The 13,763-nt window shown below is 36.2% G+C and overlaps 1 protein-coding gene across 4 annotated transcripts in view; it reads right to left on the minus strand.

Moving 5' to 3' along the window:
• Positions 1-5,694: 5,694 nt before the first annotated feature.
• The window catches only part of CEP350 (centrosomal protein 350), a 261,140-nt gene continuing 253,071 nt past the window's right edge, over positions 5,695-13,763 (minus strand). For all 4 annotated transcript variants that reach the window (XM_037825243.1, XM_037825242.1, XM_037825245.1 and 1 more), the window contains one exon: positions 5,695-8,343. In XM_037825243.1, the coding sequence (XP_037681171.1) occupies positions 8,179-8,343 (165 nt within the window). In that variant the 3' untranslated portion in view covers positions 5,695-8,178. The remainder of the gene's footprint in view (positions 8,344-13,763) is intronic.

A 13,763-nucleotide genomic window follows, 5' to 3' on the forward strand; every position in this document is an offset into this window, starting at 1 on the left:
AACAACAGAAAATCTTAAAGCATATGATAAAGCCAGACAACATGGAGAACCCGAACCCAAACACTCAAATCAAAAGATCCCAAGACACACAGTTCCTGGCAGAATTAATCAAAGAACTACAGACAGGCAATGAGAGCATGGCACAGGATATAAAAGACTTGAAGAAGAGCATGGCACAGAATATAAAAGACATAAAGAAGACGCTAGATGAGCATAAGAAGATATTGCAAGAGTAAATAAAAAAATAGAAGATCTTATGGAAATTAAAGAAACTGTAGGCCAAATTAAAAAGACTCTGGATACTCATAATACAAGATTAGAGGAAGTTGAACAACAACTCAGCCTCCTCAAGGAGCACAGAACAGAAAATGAAAGAACAAAAGAAAGAATGGGGAAAAAAATTGAAAAAATTGAAATGGATCTCAGGGATATGATAGATAAAATAAAACGTCCAAATTTAAGACTCATTGGTGTCCCAGAAGGGGAAGAGAAGGATAAAGGTCTAGAAAGAGTATTCAAAGAAATTGTTGGGGAAAACTTCCCAAACCTTCTACACAATATAAATACACAAAGCACAAATGCCCAGTGAACTCCAAATAGGATAAATCCAAACGAACCCACTCCAAGATATATTCTGATCAGACTGTCAAATACTGAAGAGAAGGAGCAAGTTCTGAAAGCAGCAAGAGAAAAGCAGTTCACCACATACAAGGGAAACAACGTAAGACTAAGTAATGACTACTCAGTGGTCACTATGAAGGCAAGAAGGCAGTGGCGTGACATATTTAAAATTCTAAGAGAGAAAAATTTCCAACCAAGAATACTTTATCCAGCAAAACTTTCCTTCAAGTCCTTTCAGTCCTAAGCAGGCTGAAAGGAAGGGACACTAAACAATTGACCGAAACCACATGAAGAAATGAAGATTTCCAGGAAAGATCACATGGTAAATATAAGGACCAATACTACTGTATTGTTGATTTATAACGCCACTATTTACTTCCTGCAGGATCTAAAATACATAAACTGTAATGATAAATCAGTGGTTTTGGACTCAATGTAAAATATGTAATTTTTGACAAGAACTACATAAAGGTGGGGGAATGGAGGAGTATAGGAACACAGTTTACGCGTCCTATTGAAGTTAAGTTGGTATCAAAGAAAAACAAGATTGTTATAGATTTAAGATGTTAAATTTAAGCCCCATGGTAAACACAAAGAAAGTATCAGAGAATATGACCAAAGAGATGAAAAGTAAAGTAGGGGTTCCAAGAAGTGGGGGAAGGGGCAATGGAGAGTTAAGAAATGAGAGTAGGGATTTTGGTATGGGGTGAAGGGAAACTTCTAGAAATGGATGGTCGGAAGGTGATAGCATTGTAACATTCTAAATGTGATTAATCCCACTAAGGGAATGCTAGGGAGGGGTGGAATAGGAAGATTTAGGCTGTATATATCTTTGCACAATTGAAAAAAAAAAAAAAGACAGTCTAAATAGATGACAATTAAATGCCAAGGACGATCCTGGATGGGATCTGAGGTCAGAGGAGAGGAGGCTCAAAGGGACACAGATGGGACGCAAGAAAAAAAAAAAAAGGAAATACAGAATGTAAGCTTTATATCAATGTTGAATTTCTTGAACTTCTTAGCTGTGTTTAATGAGATTGCATAAAATAATGTTCTTGTCCATGGGAAAGGTATACATGAATTACATTGTTCAAAGATATGTGCAGCTTGCTCTCATATGTTCAGAGGACAGAGCAATAGATGATGGGTGTTAGCGAGGGAGGGAGGGAGGGAGAGAGGGAGGGAAAGAGAGAGACGGTGTGACAGGATCTTAAAGGTGATGGATCGGGGTATCGGGGGTGGGGGGTCGGGGTATGATGGTGTTCTATGTATGGGATTTGTACTGTTTTTGCAACTGTTCCTGTAAGATTGAACTTATTTCAAAGTAAAATTTATTATTAAAAAAAAAAATGTCATCGCACTGCCTTCTTGCCTCCATGATTTCCCATAACAAGTATGCACTTAATTTTACTGAGGCTTCCTTGTAATGTGACATGTTGCTTCTCTCTGTGGCTTTCAGAATTCTCTTTATCTTTGGCATTTGGCAGTCTGATTAGAATATGCCACAGCATGGGTGTTTTGGGGTTTATTCTGTTTAGAGATTGTTAAGCATCTTGGGTGTGTATATTCAGGTCTTTCATTAAATTTGGGAAGTTTTCAGCTATCATTTCTTTGAATATTCTTTCTTCTCCTTTTGGGACTCCCATGATGCAAATATTGGTATGAAGTTATCCCACTGGTTCCTCAGGCTCTGTTTACTTTTTATATTTTCTTTCTGTTGCTCAGATTGGATGATTTCAATGGTCTTATCTTCAAGTTTACTGATTCTTTCTTCTACCAGCTACAATCTGCTGCTGAACCCCTCTAGGAATTTTTAATTTCTGTTAACTGTGGTCTTCAGCTCTGTTTGGTTCCTTTTCATAATTTCCATTTCTCTATTGATATTCTCTTTGTTAATCTATCATTTTCTTGATTTCCTTTAGTTCTTTGTTCATGTTTTCCCTTAGCTCTTTGAGCCTATTTAGGGCCATTTAAAAAAAGTCTTTGTCTGGTATGGCCAGGTCTGGTCCTCCTCACTGATAGTTTCTAATACTTTAATCTTCCCTTTGCTTGGACTGTCACTCCCTGTTTCTTTGTATGTTTTATTGAAACCTGAGCATTTTGATGTTTTAGTGTGTTAACACTGGAATATAGACTGATGTGTCTGTTCCTTAGGTTTGTTTGCAGTTAGTGTTATGACAGCTTTCCTTGAATGACAGAAGCTAACAAAAACAAAAAACAAAAACAAAAACAAAACAAAAATAAAACAAGGAAAACACTTTTCCCAGTCTTTGCAGATTGACCTGTGTGAGTGTTCTCCTTCAGAGCTTATTCACACAATGATTCTGAAGATTAGCTCTAGGCTAAAAGCATAGGTGCCTCCCTGATCCTTTCTGTATATGCCTCTTGTCTTGGGCATGTGTGGCCCTAGGAATTCCCCTGTTCACACAGATACAAATGTCCCCTCTTCCCTACAAAAGTTTCCTCATGGTCCTGGGCAATGCACTATGTCCTATAGTCAGCAATTCCTTGCCCCAAGCAGCACGACTTGACTGCTCTCCCACACAATTCTTAGGTGGGCTTGTTGAGTCACCTTCTACACTCAGGTCAAGTTCTGGGACAGTAGGTACCTCAGGCACCACAAGACAGACTGGGTCAGACATACATGGTCCCAGTATGCGCGTGAGGGTTAGTCTGCTCCCTCTGGAACAAGGACTAAGGATCTAAGGATCGCAGTTGGAGCCTGGCCAGTAGTCGAAACAATGTGTGAACAGAGGAGGGGCCAGCCAGGGCATGGGATCCTCTGCTTACAAATGTATTTTTCTTGATGCAGTGCTTGCCCTGTTACTGCAATGCTTTAACTGCTTTCTGGAGCTTTTAGAAAGAAGTTTCTGCCAGTTCTTGGTGGTTGTTTAAAGCTTCTGTAGGGGAATGGAGCCCTGAAGTGTTTCATTCCTCCATCTTCATCAGGGTGGGGACTCATCTTCATATATTTTGATTCAAGGTAACATGTATCTGGTTTCTCTCCCAAAAGTCAATTACACAGCATCTGGTATACAGTAGGCACAAAAGTATCTGTTCCAGGAGTCTAGGAATTTCTTAGAATGCATTGCAATTTGAGGTCAGTGTTTTTGTGAGAATTTCTTTAATGCTCATGGTTGTATAAGGGGTTAACTGTATAGTGGAGATGGCTGAATGGAGGCTTCTAAAGGAATTCAAGTGAGATGATGGTGGTTATTTCTTCTAATCTGTTGGACCAGAGATAAATCATTATCCTGAGCAGCATACATTTCCGTCCTTGGAACTCTTTTATTCTTTTATACTTGCAGTTTCATTCTTCTCAAGCCCATAAATTTCTGGAAAAGTAGTTGTCTCCACATCAGATGGCTGCTCTTCTTTGCAGCCCACTGTACGTTATTTTGCAAGGGTGATCTACAGTTAGTGTGTCAGAGTTGGCTCTGTGTATGCTTTCTCAGCAACACTTACTGTTTTTGAAATTGCCATTGTTTTTGAAATTATTTCCTAATGGCTCTCTTTCATTAGTCTTTAAGCTCCATAAGGCCAGGGATCATGTCCGTCTTCTTTACTCTCTCTCCAGCATTTATCACACTGCTCAGCATATGGATGTGGTGCTCAATGATTACTGAATGAATGAGGACGCTGTCAAAACCTAGGCTGATGGCATTTATGTGCAGCGCAAACAGCTCTTACACACAGCTCACCTTATCTTATTGCCAAAGCACAAGTGTTCTATGTTCAAATAAGAAATGAGTAATCAGTGAATTTTATGGGGGCTAGTTTTCTAAACTTAGCTCCATACGTGAAAAAATGAACACCTTACCTGAAATTAATTTATAAATCAGTTTATTTACAGATTTTATCTTTTCTTAAAGTACATTTCAGTTAACAAAGATATTTACATGGGTATACAAGGGAATTCATCCCCATTATTTTACAATTTATACTTACAAACCACCGTAAGTCTTCTGTGCAAAGTTGCACTGGATGTGACTATTGGCTGAAAAATACCTGATGACCAGGCTATTTACACATACACAGTAAACGGGTTTATTTTTTTTCATGTCTGCACAATACAGTACACACAAGGAGGCTGAGCCTCCCAGAGAATGCTTTGCAAAGTGTTTACCAAGAAGGCTTTGCAAAGCCTGGAAGGAAAAGCTATTAAACAAAGGTTAATTAAAACAACAGTACTTCCTTTACATCAGTTTACATTTTTTCTTCACATTTTTATAATACAAAGATACTTTATTGAATTGCTGCACAAACAGTTTAAGATGATTTGTAAACATGTAAGTTCCTACAATTTGCATTAAACATCATTGTAGTTTCTATCATTTGCTTTTTGAATTAGTTTTATTCACTAGTATTCCTAAGGTAGTAAAAGGAAGATGTAAGTTTGAACTTCTTGCAGAAAAATTATGAGTCTCTAGTGCTGTGCTACAGAAATTCTTTTGCGAGTACGCACTTTATTCAAGTATTGCAAAAAGCTAAGGCCACTTTTTTTTTTCAAGACAAGAAAGTGAACAAAATTGTTTTTATCAATAGGCCACAACACTCTTATGAGCAATGAAATCTCTTTTGAAAGATAATTTCTTAGAGACCTGTAGTCACAGGAGTTTAGGTAAAAGAAAAACAAATTACCTTCCTTATGAACTACTTTTGAGCTCTTCCCGCTTTTCCCTAGAGTAAAAATTCCTGTTTAGACCTGAAAAGGGAATCTATACCCTGTATTTATCTAATCCAGAGTTAAGTACCCTGGACAGCACAAATTATTTTGGACTCAGAAGTAAATCTGAAGCTTATATGTTTACTAGTAAATTCTGATGGTGCTATTCTAAAATATGTTACTACTGATGTAAAGATCTTTTTCTTAGAGGAATTATGAAAAAAAGAGTGAAAGAGGATGAGGGTGGGGTGCGGAGAAGGAACATAGATTAGAAAGAGGAATATTTAGATTCTTGGTTAAGAGGGAGAGCTTGATGACAAAGATCCCAATATTGAATGAGTGGCTGGGTATCCACCTTTATCATTCCTATTCTAACAATAAACCCATTTTCAATTATATCCAAATAGTTAAAATAATAATAAATAAATCTGATAGTTAGACATTCCTTTTTTTTTTTTTTTTCCTTCACTATTAATCATTTCTAGAAAGGAGTAAGACCAATTTGTTCCAGCCTCTCATCTGGAACCCAGGATTCTTAAGATGGTGAAGACACCTGGGGCATGTTAGCACATTTACTGCCACATTCTTGGCAGCATTTCTTACTAGGGGACTCTAAGTCCAGATCATTGATTCCATGAACTTATATCACTGATTTTTTTTCCTTTTCTGGAATCGTAATGTCATGAAGAATAAAGATAACTTTCTTATTAAAAATTGATTTTAAGCCCAAATAATGAGGATGTAGAAAAACAACTTATATTCCTATATTATTTTCTTATCAGTTTATCAAAAATTTACAGCAGCTGTAAAATTTCAGTATCATAAAGACAATGTTATCCGACACTTGGCCAAAGGATGTAGACAAGATGTTTTTCTGTTCTTCCAAAAACCACAAACTTTTAAAAACAAAAGCCTTTGTTCTTCCTCAGCCACATGGAAATAATATTTCCACACTACTGGTTAATAACCCCAAGAAACCCTTGTTTAATTTTAGTCCATTTGCTTATTATGGCTACACGACTACAGCTCACTACCAAAAACCCAGAAGAAATGCTGATAATATATCAATCTGAGCACTTCCCCAGGCCCAGTCACAACATTTCAGTGCTTTCCTTATTTGTCAAGAGCTATCACACCAGTCATTGTGCAAAATGCAAATATTCCAATGATTATGTCACTAAGTTTCTCATAATAACAAGATGAAACTAAGAGAAGCAGAAGTGTGCATAGTATAAAATTTGAGATGAAAAGGCAAGTTTGGAGGAAAGATGCAAAAATGAACAAAGATGCACACTTAAAGATTATACCATCTTTGGGGTTTTTTAAAACATATTTTGAAGCTATAACATTCCAGGATATTTGCAAATATAAATCCAGTGGATGTCTTATATCATGCTTCTAAGCAGGACCTTCAATATTAAGGCATTTACATTCACGCCTAAGATTATCCACATTCTTCTGCATGACTTGAAGAGGGAGAGCACTGATTGAGAGAAACCAGTCAAGAAGGCAGAAACTGAGGTCCCAGAAGAGCATCACATATGCTCTAATGTAGCAGCGGGAGTCTATATAATTTTTTCAGAACAAGGTAATAGTTGTGAAAAGCAATGCTGAAAGAGAGGCAGAATTAAATTTTACAGTGTCTTTAAATAATTTTATTCTATTCCTGCTACTGCACGTGGAGTTGGAAAAGCTCATCTTCTTTTCACTGAATTAAACTAACTTCTTTGATATATGTATGGGCTTGTTCAAACCATGTTTCCTGTGCAAAGAGTATGAACCATCAAAGCTTCAAGACAAAACTTTAACTATAACAAGAAGAATCCTTGACTTCTGAATAGGGACACACATTTCAACTTAATAATCTATCTTAAAATAAATTACAAAATGGTCCATAAGCGCAAAACAAGCACACAAACAATAGACAATATCTTTTTGTCTTTGGTGCACACACTCATTTCCTACATCATTCAAGTAAAAGCGTCTCTGATTTCTTGGGTAGAGATGGGAGTTGAAGGTTTGAAGGCCAAAATGAATTATTTCCACTTTTGCCATGCCTGGATGCCTGAGATGGTCCTGAGTTTCCGTGATTCTGGGAGCAGCTGGTAAAGGTTCAGAATGAGTAAGAAAAGTGCAGGGGTAAAACAAGGGATGGAAGAACCAGCCCTGCGTCAGTCCTTTGAGCCCAGACTTCAGCAGGGGCATTTCTTTTTTTTTATGCCCATACTGAGAAAACTGAAAATAATGCAAAGGTTTGAAATTCTTTACATGGTGCTTAGAATGCAAGGCTACCATTTACTTCTGTTAACTTGACAGTCCATTTGTTGCTGCTAAACTGCACTAATGGAAGAAAATGGTCTTCAGAAAGAAATGAAATGAACCCCAGAAGGTGAAATAGGCACACATTATTAAACTTGCCTATTTAGAAGTGGTTAAGAGCTTAATACTGTTTAGAGACTATAATGTCCACTTTGACTTTAATGGTATAGGCTAGCAATACATTTTGAAAATGATATGATGCATATGTCGATATAGCTCTCTTGCCTGACTTCAGACTTGAGGAAGTGATACCCTAGTCTAAGCTAAGAGGTAAGTCTGGTGTTTTCAGCCCTCATCTGAGACCAGGCAGGGGTGCCAACAGGAGGTGTAGTGTTATACTTTGTGTCAACATCAGGAGTGCAACCAAAAAGAATTAATCCAGAGTGCAGTCTCTAAAGGCAAAGGCTGTAATACCAGATATACCAGATTGTCCCATGAATGACAAGCCAGCAGTCTTAAACAGGTACAAGGTCCAGAAGCACTCCTGCTATGACGGAGATGGGGTGCATATCAGGAGGCAGAAAGGCCCAGGACTCATATTAACACTCAGTGTTCGATTTATTTGCAAGGTGTCACACAAGTAGCATTCTCCCCTGTTTTTCACTGATCTGATTCAGAACATCAATAGTATCTCTGATCAAGGTCTCAAAGATGCCATCAGCCAGCTGCATCTTCACACACAACTCATCCTCATCATAGTTCACCCATTGTGCCTCTTCTTCATGGAGTTCCTGTACCTAGAATTTAGAAGAGAAAAAGATTAGAAAATCATTGATTCACAAAAGCTAGGAAATCAGTTATATTTGCTGACTTGTAGTCCCCATTCACTGGAATACAGCCCAAGGAATTAAGCCAAAAAGGAAAATGATAATTTATATAATGATATCAATACCCCTTTTAAAATTGCAGAAAGTTTGGAAAAACTCTTGATGAATAAAAGAAAAACAGCCTCAAAGTGACATCATTTCAATTTGACAATAATACAGTATCTATGGATATTAAGTATTATAAGTATGTTACCTACATCAACATGAGAGTATGCATATAGGAATTAAAAGGGGGAAGAAAATGTGAAATATTAGATATACGGATTTTCAACTACAAAATGCAGATATCCAAAGACAATATTAGATATGAACCTAGAATATGATAAATAAATTAATATAATTTAGTACTTATTAGTACTTTAAGTGTAATACTACTTATTTCTTTTTAAAAAATCACTATTATATAACTCTTACTCCTTTTGCATTCCTAGATTTTGGGATTCCTAGGCACATGAAAACTAACCAAAAAATTGGAAATAACTGCCAAAGATTTACTACTTGTTTACAAAACAAACAAACAAAAAACTTGAAAAGAGAAAAACCTTGGACTTATACATAATATTTTGAGTGGGATGGAGGCCATATGGAGAAAGTAGATGGTGAAACCTGATCCAGTCACAAATTAAGAAAAAGCTTATTGCAGTGATGGGAGATCCAGCTGAAGTCTAACTTGGGGGAAAAAAAAATCCAGTAACAAGCTCCCGACTTTCTCTGAGCACAGTTTTATTTAGAAAAAGGCAGAGGAAGTAGAGAAAGGAAGCTGTAGTCTGGTCCCAGTCACAAGGAAAGGAGAAGAATCTTGAAAAAATGGAGCACATCATCCTGCAGTTTGAGAGAGCCAGAGGGAGAAGAATAGCACTCTAGGCTGGTGTTGACAAACATATGACGAGGCAGCTGCCACATTCTCTTTGGGGAGGGTTGTTCAAAGGACATGTAAACATTCAATCCTCTGTTCCCTAATTTTTGTTCCATGGAACAGATGTGCCACCAAAAAGGATTCTATAGTCAAATAAGTTTTAGAATACTCTCTATGGGAGATTCACAATGTACATTAGCCCATCAGACTAAGGGAAGTCCATCACAAAGAAACTTACTTAACTCAAGAGTTTGCTATATTTATTTGCCCACAGAATCCTTTTGAGTGGGTGTATGAGAAACACTTATTAATCTACCAAGGTATTGGAATTCCTTTCTTACTTAAGGATGCTATAAGAAATAGCCTACTTGCAAACTGGTGTTAAGGGATAACCATATTCTGGAAAAGATAATAGGTGTGCCCTCTACAAAAGAGCTCCCACTCTCAGTAAGTTTGTTTAGTTGTTCAAATAAACTTGTGGAAGTTTCTTTTATAGAAAGATTCTCTCAGCCTTTAATATTAAATCTGTTATTTGGGCAATTTTTGTCCCCAATTACATAAGTTAGGAAACATTATCCTATTAATTGTGACATAGAAATATGTTCAGGGCATTATCTATTATACTGCCCAGTATACCCTCAATTCAGCCCCAGGTAAAACTTCAATGTTGAGAAAGCTTTGCTCCTTCTTAACAATAGGAACTATCTCCCTTTTAGTTAGTGAGACCTTACATGTTTTCTTTTTGGCTTTGGCCATCAGAAAGCTCAAGCCCAACTTGGAACTTCAACTATAGCAACTGAGGGATCTCACAGCCTGCAAATCTGTCTCTAGTTTTCTCTTCTGGTTTTCAGACTTTATTTTATTCTATTATACATATCCCTGCTCCTGATTTCATTCATAGATAGGCAGGTAGATGAACGTGGGAATGAAGTGAGATGTATAAATAAATTAATTAAATAACATTAAAAAAGCAGACTAACACTAACTTCACTTTCTTTTGTTGACAGGATATTAAGCTGGTAGAATAGAGAAATGTGGTTAATAAAATGTGTCAGATTTCAGCAAGCATATGATAGGGTCTTTTACCATATTCTTCTGAATAAGATGGGGAAAAAGAGACAGGTCAATTAGTGGATTGGCAATTGCTTGATTAAAGGATGCCTATAAACCCAAAAGTAAGTTTCTGCTTGGAGGACTAAAGAAAGAGCTTTTTCCTCTTTGCTCCCATTCTATCTTGTTCATATTTCAGGAGAGTAATGACCACACTGAATTGTATTCTGTATATCTCTTCTCCTACTAGGCGCGTGAACTCCTAAAGGATTGTTTCTTATTATTTATAATTCCCCGATGACTAGGACAATGCAAATAGAAGGTGCTAAATAAATCTTTGCATATTAACATTTTTAGTGAAATTTGAGTGTTGTCTTTGGTAATGCCCAGTTTATGATAGTTAGCAATGACATAGATGAAGGCTGGTATATCAATTTAGGGATGACATGAAGCTGGGAAATATAATGACTATGTTAGAAGAGAGAATCTAAAAATGTGTTGGTAGCCTGGAACAATGGGCCAAATTTAACAAGAAGGAATAAAACAAGGTCCTGTATTTGGAACCCCCCCCCCCAAAAAAAAAAATCTACAAGAGTACAGGTTGGAGTTTTGGTCTTGTGGTTTTCCAAGTTCATATAAGTCCTGTGAGTACGATATCACTAAAACAAACAAAAAATGCCAGTATGATCGTACATTGCATTAATCAGTATTTAGAACAAGGGATACTGTACTCCACAACACATGAAATATATGGTCAATTCTAAGTACTGTATTTCAAAAGGGACACTGACAAACAGCTAAAGTTGATGATGCTAAAGGAACTCAGAACTATGCCAGACAATCGGAAAGAATACTGACGTTTAAAAGGGAGGTGGAACATGATAGCTGCTTCAAAAGGGTGTAGGAAGAGTTAAAATTGTTATATAAAGCCCCAAAGCTGAAGAAGCAAATTGTAAATAATTATGTGAAAAGTGATTCAGGCACAATATGAGTTAGAAATTATCAACAGTAAGTAGAAATTCAGGTTGTAAAGGAAATTCAATCAGCCAGATGATTTCACAACAGGATTTGTCATTTTAAGTGCAGTTTTGCCTATAGCAAGTAGATTTTCCAAGGCTACTGTACATAGAGGGCATATAATGTTCTAATTACTTGTTACTCATTCCACATCACATATACTTCGAGAATGCATTACTAAAATTGGCTCACATTCTTAGCTTATCTGAAATGTAAATTAAGAGAGGTCACTGTTTGTGAAGTGGTAAAGGGTCAGTGAAAAAACTTCTTTCTGCCTAACAAAAGGCCTTTATGTTTAAAACTCATGCCTTGTATTTTACTCACCTCAAATAAAGATACATGTATAGCTATACTAATTAGGGATCTTCTTGGCCCAAGCAACAATAGCTTAAATTATAAATTATTCTTAATCTGAAAGAAGCAACTTTATTACAAAATGTTTAGTAGAATAGTTGATGATGTAGCAAGTGTATTAATATTAAGTTTGAGGCCAACCCCTCCAATCGCACAGATTCCATCCCCTCTCTACTCAGGGATATTGCTCCAGCAGTTCTTTCTCCCTGCCTCATCAAATATTCCCTATTGAATCTTTCCAGTCAGCATAAAAAGAACATAATTTTTTTCAAGCTAAAAGAATCCTGTCTTGTCAGCACTAACTCCTCCATTTATCTCTTTACAACAAAACTCCTTCAAAGTGTTCATTTTTGCTTTCCCTACTTTGTCTTTCATTCTCTCTTAGAACTCACTACTATCAGGCACACTTCCAATCCATGCCACAAATGCTGCTTCAATTAATAATGAATAAAGGCCAACAATGACCATCTAATTCCAATGGTAAATTCTGAATTCTAATCTTTCTTGACCCAGTACCAGCTTTGACAATTGATGCCTCCTTCTTTCTTGAAGCATTTTTACCTGGCATCCAGAATGACATGCTCTCCTGGCTTTCCTCTATCTCATTGGCTGCTCTTACTTAGTCTCCTTTGTTGGTTCCAGGGAAATAATGATCAGTTTTATTTTTTTTTCTATTATTGTTATGTAGCAGGACATTTATGCATATATCAGAGAGTCCCTTTTCCAACTGGACTCATCACAACTACTCTATGAGGTTGCTATTTTATAGATGGGGAAACTGAGACAAAGAGAGGTAAGGTAACTTACCCAAAGTCACATTGTTAGTAAGTGCTAGAAACAAAGTTGGAACCTTACTGACAGTCTGATTTTACAGAACTTGTTATTAACTGTTATGCCATACTCTCCAATTTTAGTGGTGCTAACACCCACGAGAATATTTTGGGGTTTAGTTGTACCCAAAAATATTAAATGAGGCTCAAAAGTTTTAGGACCCTTTTAAAATTAGAGATCCTAAGCAAAATTATGGAATCAAAACTCTAGAAAAACAATAAAAACTATCAATTTTGTAAGAAAAAATGGCTTTTATTATCTATAGTATTGGGCAGACTAAAATACTAACCACTATCTTCTCTTGCTCCTTGGAACTATTATATCCAAATACTATTTAAAAATAAATTTTGAAAAAATCTGGGAATGCATTATTAAAAAAAAAACCCCAAATACCTGCAAGAGAAAATTAGCTGCCAAGGCTCAGTTCCAGCAAAATGGTAAAGTAAGACAGTGCAAAAAGTTCTCAACTAAATGCACAGATATACTAGATAAAATATTACAAAATATATTTATATGCATAATGAAATCCTGAGTAATGAGAGAAAATCCTAAGTATCAGAAACAAAAAGGGATTTAAAACAGTGGCAAGTGCTACCACTGCTTTGGCAAGAAGTCAAGGGCCATGAAAGACAGAAAAAGGCCAAAGATACGTCTAAAAGAGGGTCACAGGGAATTGAAAGAAATGGGGAATGGCAATATTTTAAAAGATAGCATCTGAGTTTTTCAGAATTGAGTAAAGACATGAATCTATAGAGTCAATAGGCACAATGAGTCCAAAATAGGATAAATAAAAATAAATCCACAGCTAGACACATTTAGAGAAATTGGAGAACATCAAAAAAAAAAAAAAAACAAAAAAAAAAAAAACAAAAAAACAAAAAAACAACAAAAAAACCCCAAAAATAAAAAACCCACGCAAAAAACTTAAATTGAAATGAAAAAGAAAAGACAGATTACCTACAAAGCTCTGTGATGACATTTCTCAAGAACCATAATAGAGGCCATATTACAATGAAAATATATCTTCAAATAGCTAAAGTAAAATAACTATTAATCTAGAATTCTATACCTGGCTAAACTACCATTTAGGAGTGTGAGGGAAATAAAAACATTTTTAGACAGATTGAGAGTTTAAATGCAGACCCAAAATTAATGAAATACAAAAGTATGTACTTTAGAAAGATGGACAGTGAACTCAGAATGGACAGGTATGGAGAAACAA

The sequence above is a fragment of the Choloepus didactylus genome, chromosome 2 (genome assembly GCF_015220235.1).
Source record: "Choloepus didactylus isolate mChoDid1 chromosome 2, mChoDid1.pri, whole genome shotgun sequence".
NCBI classification, from domain to species: Eukaryota; Metazoa; Chordata; class Mammalia; order Pilosa; family Megalonychidae; genus Choloepus; species Choloepus didactylus.